Source organism: Monopterus albus, unplaced genomic scaffold (genome assembly GCF_001952655.1).
Source record: "Monopterus albus unplaced genomic scaffold, M_albus_1.0 scaffold47.1, whole genome shotgun sequence".
NCBI lineage: Eukaryota > Metazoa > Chordata > Actinopteri > Synbranchiformes > Synbranchidae > Monopterus > Monopterus albus.
The window spans coordinates 1,346,449-1,355,064 of NW_018127927.1; the positions used below are offsets into that span (position 1 = coordinate 1,346,449).

General features: G+C 39.2%; 1 protein-coding gene across 1 annotated transcript in view; it reads right to left on the bottom strand.

Moving 5' to 3' along the window:
• adssl (adenylosuccinate synthase, like) overlaps positions 1-5,215 on the bottom strand; it is an 11,143-nt gene extending 5,928 nt beyond the window's left edge. The window contains exons 1-7 of the mRNA XM_020600507.1: positions 4,859-5,215; positions 4,230-4,332; positions 3,720-3,788; positions 3,340-3,390; positions 3,198-3,264; positions 2,927-3,034; positions 796-877 (exon numbers count right to left, since the gene is read on the bottom strand). Coding sequence (XP_020456163.1) covers positions 796-877; positions 2,927-3,034; positions 3,198-3,264; positions 3,340-3,390; positions 3,720-3,788; positions 4,230-4,332; positions 4,859-5,092 — 714 coding nt within the window. The 5' untranslated portion in view covers positions 5,093-5,215. The remainder of the gene's footprint in view (positions 1-795; positions 878-2,926; positions 3,035-3,197; positions 3,265-3,339; positions 3,391-3,719; positions 3,789-4,229; positions 4,333-4,858) is intronic.
• Positions 5,216-8,616: the final 3,401 nt, after the last annotated feature.

Here is an 8,616-nt window from a genome sequence, read left to right on the forward strand (position 1 = left end):
GCCCGGGGGGTGCCCTAGCCAGTCTCCAGACCTGAACCCAATAGAAAATCTATGGAGGGAGCTGAAACTCCGTGTTGCCCAACGACAGCCCCAAACCCTGAAAGATCTGGAGAAGACCTGTGTGGAGGAGTGGGCCAAAATCCCTGCTGCAGTGTGTGCAAACCTGGTCAAGAACTACAGGAAATGTCTGACCTCTGTAATTGTAAACAAAGGTTTTGGTACCAAATATTAAGTTCTTTTTTCTACTGTATCAAATACTTATTTCATGCAATAAAATGGAAATAAATTATTTAAAAATCTAACAATGTGATTTTCTGGAATTTTTTTGTAGATTCTGTCTCTCACAGTTGAGGTGTACCTACGATGAAAATTACAGATCTGTCCGTTCTTTGTAAGTGGGAAAACTTGAAAAATCAGCAGTGTATCAAATACTTATTTGTCCCACTGTATATAAATCTCAGTAATATCACCAGTACAGATGTTACAGACTATATTAAATCAGCCCAAATGTTGATTCAATAAAAAAAGCTGATGATTTTCACAGCAGACATTTTAAACTGAATTGCCACAGGAGGACAATCACAGGTGTTACTAACAACATTAATAATGGCCCTGTTCCATTTAAATGTGACAGCGAGCCACAAAACCAAAGCAACTAAGTGGAAATAAACCATGTTGTTACTTACACCTGTCCTTCCCCTACTGTGACATGCAGTAATGCTGTTAAATTGTCACAATATGTAAACATCTGAGTTTTTTGGCAGCCCTGGCTTTTACACGATAACCTGTTCTCACCTTCAGCTGCTGCAGTTCACTGTCGATGTCAATGTTCAGGTTAGGATACATGGTCAGGAAATGTTCTGCCAACATACGGAACCTGCAAGGAGTTGAACTGTCTATTTACACATGTTCATTTGGTCACAACATCGAATCAACACCTCTCTGAAAATGTCTGAAAAAAACATTCCACAAACCTTCATGAAGGAGGATTTATCGCATTAGTCTGAGCCAGGGGTAGGGAGTGTCTACCTCCACACATCAATTTCACAACATGATATACAGGACAGACCAGTGGTGGAAGATGCAATACAACAGTGTAAAAATAATCTGTTACAAGTAAAGGTCCTGCATTCAAAATATTACTTAAGTTAAAGTACAAAAAAGTACTAAATGGCACATTTCACATTCCTGTAGATCACATTATTGTTTTATAATTAATTTATAATTAGTGATGCATTATTGTGAACATTTAATGTTGCAGCTGGTAAAGGGGGAACTAATTTTAACTGGCTTAGATGCTTTTAATTTGAATTACTGCTGGGTAGCTTGTGAATTTTCCGCCACAGACCAATGAAATCTTTTAATTTCACTGTATTTTTGTATTAATCGGGTTCTAAAAAGTAACTGCTAACTAAAGTTGTAAAAGTAGTGAAGTAAAAAGTACAACATTTGCCTCCAAAATGTAGTGAAGTCAAAGTATGAAGTAAAACAAAATGAAAATACTCCAAGTACAGATACCGCAAAACTGTACAGCGCTTGAGTAAATGTGCTTAGTTACTTTCCACAACTGAGTCAGACTAGTGTTGCACGATATACCGGTACTAGTATGGTACCGCGGTACTGAGGCATTTAAAATGGTACTATACTGCATTTGGACGGTACCGGTACTTGCAGCGCCGCCGGCTGTGCCCGCCCGCAGCGCCCGCCCGCAACAGAGGAAAACAGAGCAGGAAACAGCTTCCTCGTCCTCTGCTCACTGAGCAGCGTGGACTGGAGCAACAAACGGAGCAGGAGGAAAGCTTGGAGAGAGCAGAGACGTTGGAGAGGGAGAGGAGCACGGAGAGGAGAATGGCTGCTGTAACAGTCACCACCCCGCAACTTGTGGACAAACGAGGGGCGCGAAGTGCTATATGGCAGTACTTCGGCATAAAAACAAATGAGCAAGGAGAGGCATTTAACGTTGATGCGCCATTGTGTAAACGATGTTTTAAAACATGCATGGCTAAGGGCGGAAACACCCAGACCTGCACACTGAGTTCAGGGAACGACAGGTAATTTACTCATGACGTGCCCTTTTCAAATGCAATAGTTCAATAGTTTTAAGTGTGCAACACATGATAAAGAGTTCTTATCAAACATAGAATTTTTTTTCTAAATTTTAATAAAAAAATGTGTTTTTTCAAAACGTTAAATGTGGTTACAGCACAGTCGTTCAGTGTTTTACATACATATTTAGCCATTTAATATGTTATAAAGACTGGTAACATACCATTTAAAAACACTGGTCCTACTTAAGACAGGCTATATGTAATGAAAATATTTTTTTCTAAGTTAGAACTTCTAACTTCATACTTTTTATTTACTCACACTGACTGTTCTAAAAAAAATTTTTTTTTGAGTGCAATAAGAAAAGCCTAGTATTTTGAATTTTATTTTGATGTTATTCTAAGATTTTCTATTAAAATAAAGTCAGTAATGACATTTTTTGCGTTCTCTTTTTATCTGAAAAACTATCCAAAAGTATCGAAAGTATCGAAAGTATCGAAATACATTTTGGTACCGGTACCGGTACCAAAATGTTGGTATCGTGACAACACTAAGTCAGACTAGTTATTGTGGCACTTCAAAGCAGGGAGGTAGCAGTTTTTACATGTACTACAGCAAGGTGGACAAGGTACAGAACCTACAACAGTCAAATTAAAAACTACATCTGCTCATTGAGATACACTATGGATGTAGTGAAAATTGTGCCAACACACTATAACGTCTACAGGGTCACACATACAAATCCAGAAAATTACTTTCTCAAAATCTGATCAAAGCTCTGCACACTAAGAAAGAATCACGGTAACTCTGTGATTCAAAATCTTTAAAAAATGTGAAATTTAAACTTTAGAGAAAATGAAAACTAAAAGAACACACTCACTTGTCTTCGAAAACCTTGAAGTCTGAGATGAGGTCACAGATTCGCAGACCATTGCGAGCAGCTTTGGAGGAGTAGGCAGGGCCAATGCCCTTTTTAGTGGTTCCCAAACTGCAGTACAAATACAACCAAGTTACCAGCTATAACTGATTACATATTTACAATAATTATACCCACTCCTACCTGAGAACAGTGTTGTGGTGCACATGATAATATTCTATTACAGCTAATAAAGACTTATAGAATATTTGAACTAATTAGAGTAGAGATTTACTTTTTCCCTTCTTGTTTCTGCCGCTGCTGCTCCTGGATTCCATCAACAGCTTGATGGAAGTTGAACACTAAAGGCGGAGAGACAGACAGTCAATACGGTGACATCTGTAATTGAAGAAGCTGAATGAGAAAGCCTTACTCACCAATGTGGGCTCGATCAGAGATCCTTAACCTCTCCTCCCATCCTTGTAATCCTGCCCAAAATAAAATAAGTCCCTCAGCACATTTGCACAATCTATCCACCTCATCTCCTCAGTCCTTTAACAGATGTTACTCTATCAGAGCTGCAGGTTTACCCCGCCAATGTTCTCCCACTCGTATCAGGTAATATGTACATTTTAATCTATTTTAAGTTATACAAATGCAAATACAACATCCTTTTTACGGCAAATAGACATTAAAAACATTGCCCAAAAGTGATACATTAAAAAATAAATAGCAACAACTTACAACCATGTAACAATGTCTTCTGTGAAAAATACCAGTTGGTACTCAAAACAGCGCTATGTTTGAAAAACTTCACCTTTGCCTTTCTGCAGGTTCTTTTCAGCCTCCTCAAACAGACCTGGGAGATGGATCACTACTCCATTGCCTGTAAAGTAAAGTGAAACATTCGACAGTCTTCATGGAAAATCGGTGTATACACCAAACACAGATTACTTCTTATGGCTAACAAACTGCTAATGTTTTCCTGAGGTTGTATTTATAGAACTCAAGCTATCTTACTGCCAATCACTTTAAATAATCTCCAAGAAGGCTGAGTTTATTGCAGTGCTTTTGTATAAGACTGCATTAGTTTTAACTAGGTGTACCTGATAAACTAGAGTGTGTATTCTGATCCTACGTATATACTAAATTATATCTAACTATTGCTACAAAAACAGGTCACCTCCTGGATAACATGTCACATAACAACTGTTAAGGCTGTCTGTGGTGGCTTTGATGTGTGCCCTAAATATGGCAATATGTTTTATTAGGATCTTTATCATCGTGCCCAAGTCCAAGTGTAAACAATAAAGTGACTGTCTCTTACCAATGAAGGAGACTGCCTTCTTGTTGAGCACTCCACTGGGCAGTAAGTGGAAGTCATACTCCACTGAGTCCACCACCACTGTGTGGCCTGCATTGTTGCCTCCCTGCAAACAGGGTGAAAACATTCAACGTCCTCCTGACACAATGTTAAAAGGTAAATAAACAGCAGAAAAAAGTCCTCTAAAACAACACGTCAATGTGTTTCGGTGTGCACACGGGGCCGAAGTGTTTCCAGCTGACTTCATGAATAGGAAAGATCTCTGCTAAATGTGACTGGGTTGACTGCAAACAGGAAGATAAACAGCTGGGTGACAACGGGCAGCCAGTATTTCACAAAGCGTTACTTTTACTGGAAACTGTTAGCAGTATGCGAAGGTGATTCGCTGTATTCAGTACGCATTGTGCTATCAGGGAAGCAGCGATAAGAACTAGCATCAATTTAGCACTTCCACATCCGGGAAGTCAGACAAGGTTGTTGACGTCCTAACGAGGTCATGGATATTTAAATGAAGCTAAACAAACTCTGGCGTTTCAATTGGCGTTATAGTCGTAATAATAACAACAACGACGATGTGATATAGTTAGTGTGACTGTGAAATGTGAAGTTATTACGACAGTGTAGTTAGGTACCTGACACCTGCATACAATATCGGCATCCATTGCGAGCAAGTCCACAACTTTTCCTTTGCCCTCGTCGCCCCACTGCGCTCCGAGCACAACGGTCACTTTGTTCTGAGGCTCTTTCGGGATTCGGAGCGACGACGCCTGTGAAACGCTCTCCCGCGGTCGCTTAACGACAGGCTCTCCATTCAAGGAGCTGGTCCCTCGTCCGTTAACTTTAGCCACGTTACTATCTGATGCCATGCTACCAAGCTTCTTCTACAACCCGGAATATCGTTTTACCGCGTTTCTCTGCATCATGGGAAGTGCTCGTCTGTAGTTTCACCGCTAGAGGGCAGTGTTGTTTCATCTGAATCTCAACATAAGCGGAACAGTATGACTATATGTCATGTGACTATATTTGAAAACCGGGGAGATAAACGTTTTATTAAACTCAAATTACATGTTTTATTTAAATGATAGTTAAATACTTTAGCAAGTTGAAGAGACGCCATGATTAAATGAAGAGTATACGAATATGAAGTGATTCGTTCCCCTCCACTTCCGTCTTCGCTTTCTTCCGACTACACAGCTTGTTTGTTCAGAGTTGATTAGTGCGTTTCTGAGTCGTCATTTATATGGCATTAAGAAGAAAGTGGGTACTGTATGAGGATGTTAGGAGTGGCAGAGAAGTATGTCAGAGTAGTTCAGGACATGTATGAGAGGAGTACGACAGTAGTGAGATGTGCTGTAGGTCAGACAGAGGAGTTCAAGGTGGAGGTGGGGCTACATCAAGGATCGGCTTTGAGTCCCTTCTTGTTTGCTATGGTGATGGACAGGTTGACAGATGAGGTCAGACAGGAATCTCCGTGGTCAATGATGTTTGCGGATGACATTGTGATCTGTAGTGAGAGCAGAGAGCAGGTGGAGGAACACCTGGAAAGGTGTACAAGACAGTAGTGAGACCAGCTACAGTCTCACTGCTACAGTCTCTAACCCTGTATGGGTTAGAGACTGTAGCAGTGAGGAAAAGACTAGAGGCAGAGATGGAGGTAGCAGAGATGAGGATGTTGAGGTTCTCTTTAGGAGTGACCAGGATGGACAGGATTAGGAATGAGCACATCAGAGGGACAGCTCAGGTCGGCTGTTTTGGGGACAAGGTCAGAGAGGCCAGATTGAGATGGTTTGGACATGTGCAGAGGAGGGATAGTGGTTATATTGGTAAAAGGATGTTGGAGATGGAGCTGCCAGGCAAGAGGTCAAGAGGAAGGCCAAAGAGGAGATATATGGATGTGCTAAAAGAGGACATGAAGTTTATTGGGATGAGAGTAGAGGATGCCGAGGATAGAGTTAGGTGGAAACATGATTCGCTGTGGCGACCCCTAATGGGAACAGCCGGAAGAGATTTGGACACACAAGTTTAAATGGTACATTAGTTTTAATGAGTAAACATAATAGGAAGTCACTTTCGGCTTTTTCCTGTTTTTTTAGGGGTCGCCACAGCGAATCTGACGACTCGCATGTTGACATTTGGCACGTGTTTTACGCCGGATGCCCTTCCTGACGCCACCCTGATTCAAAACCCAGAGCACAGTGGTGAGAGCGCTATGCCTTAACCACTAGCCTACCAGGGATGGCAAAAATACTAGAATTAAGTTAAATAAAATTTTTTATAAATAGACATAATACGGAAAGATGTGATTATTGTGATAGGTCTGAAACAATAAAACGTATTCAAGAAATACCCAACATACCAACATGAGAGACACATTAATAATATAACTTGAAGAAAATAAAGAAAGGTTTGTCATAAAGGATATATTGCAAAGGAAATCAAGAGAACAGTGTTTTAGAAGTATTTTTCTTTATTGAGTGATACTTTAGTAGGTAGATTATCTGCACTCCTTTCAGAAGATGGTGGTAATGCACCTAACCGAAGAAGAAGAAGAACAACAACATGTTTATGTCCAAAATCTTTCCTTTTCCTGCCTGAATTGTATCGCATTATATGGCATCAGACTCTTAGTTTTGTTTTTGGTCGTTTGTAGGTGCATTTTCATTTGTTGGAATGCAGATTCAAAATTCCCCAGCAACTTCACAAACAGCACATCGTATGAGGGCGTTCACTGATTAATAATGGCAAATTAATTAAAGAATAAAGATAATTTTGATACCTGCACATACTGTTCATACAGAGTCAGGAAAAGGATGTTTGAAATATTTTCATTATCTGTTAATATTTAACTTTTACCTTTTAACCGGCTCAAATCCAAGGCCCTAGCATCCAGATAAAGGCTGCACCTTCCTTGGTTCACCAACTATTGCTCTTTGATTAAATGTAAATTTGAGTGGTAAAGTACATAATTTAAGCACAATGACACCTTGTGGTCATAGGCTGTAAAGAGGCTCCTTGTAAAACGTTTCAAAGAGTATGTCACACTGACCTCACTGGCCTGTGTGTGCATACTGGTATTTGTGTTTATCCTATTGTCTGATTTGCTTAATAAACCACACAAAAGACAACTTGAAAGCCTTGTTACTAATTTCCACAAAGGTGCTCAGGTCTGTTGCTCTTCTAAACACAACACTGACTTAAACCTGTATTTTGTATTTTTATTGACTCCTAGATGGCAGCAAATAAAAGCAGCATTTTCAACTTGTGAATATATTTCCAAACTGCTGCCACAGATTACAGCCTACTGCTTTTTCTGGTGCATATTCCAATAAAAAAAAATGCATTTAATTAAGACATGGCAAACAATCTCACACAGACTGTACCTGCAGCCAAGTAATATTCCAGCACACAGCAGCTGGTTGGTTCTTAGGGACAGCAACTCCTCAATATACCGTTGTCATATTTATATTGTTAGTGTCATTTATGGTTTAATTAGAAGATACATTTAAGTAGATGGCATTTTTGTAGTATGCTCACCTCAGATTTTCACATGCTCTGGATTGAATCAGCTTGCTGTGACAGACTGTCACCTGTATATACTGAAGAAGAGCAGTTACTTGGCACAGTGATGTTGCTTGAGTTAAGTGTAGAAAATACCTCAAATTAATCCAACTCTCTCTTTTCATTCTTTTATTTAAGTATTTGATCAGATTAGCATAATAACTGGCACTCCATTGATAAGAAGCATATATTATAAGGGAATCCCCCTTCAGTGTTAATGGCTAAGTCCTTAAAGCACAGTGCAGAATGTTGATGCGTATGAACACACCAAAAAGCTGCTGAGAGTTTAATCATATTTTGGTTGAATTATTAATCCTTAGTAACAGTTAACAGTCTTATGAACATGTGACCTTATTTCAAAATGATGAATTATTCATCATCCATAATGCAAAAGTGAAAGCTGGATGTCTATTATCAAGCATTGTTGTTTAATGGTGACTTGTCAAACACTCTAGATTTGTTTGCAGGCTGGATTTATTTAAGACTGCACATCTTCCAACATGATATAAAATAAAAACATAAATTATTAAGTTGTCTTCCACGTTGACATTTTAATAAACCTAATTCTAGGGAGTGTGTGTACTAGAGTAGACAGTGTAAACCTGGCGCTATGAGGCTCAAACAACAGTTGAAAATGGTGTTAAAACTTCCTAACCCATTCAGTTTCATTTAAACACAGAGGTCATTTTAAATTTTGTGGTGTATCAGAAGAGGTCAATAAATGTTTGTAACTTCACCATTAAAGATCCTGTAAAAATGAATTTATCATACTTTAATTATGCCTCTGTATTATTGTGTCCAATTATGCACATAGGTTTACCATTACATGTGT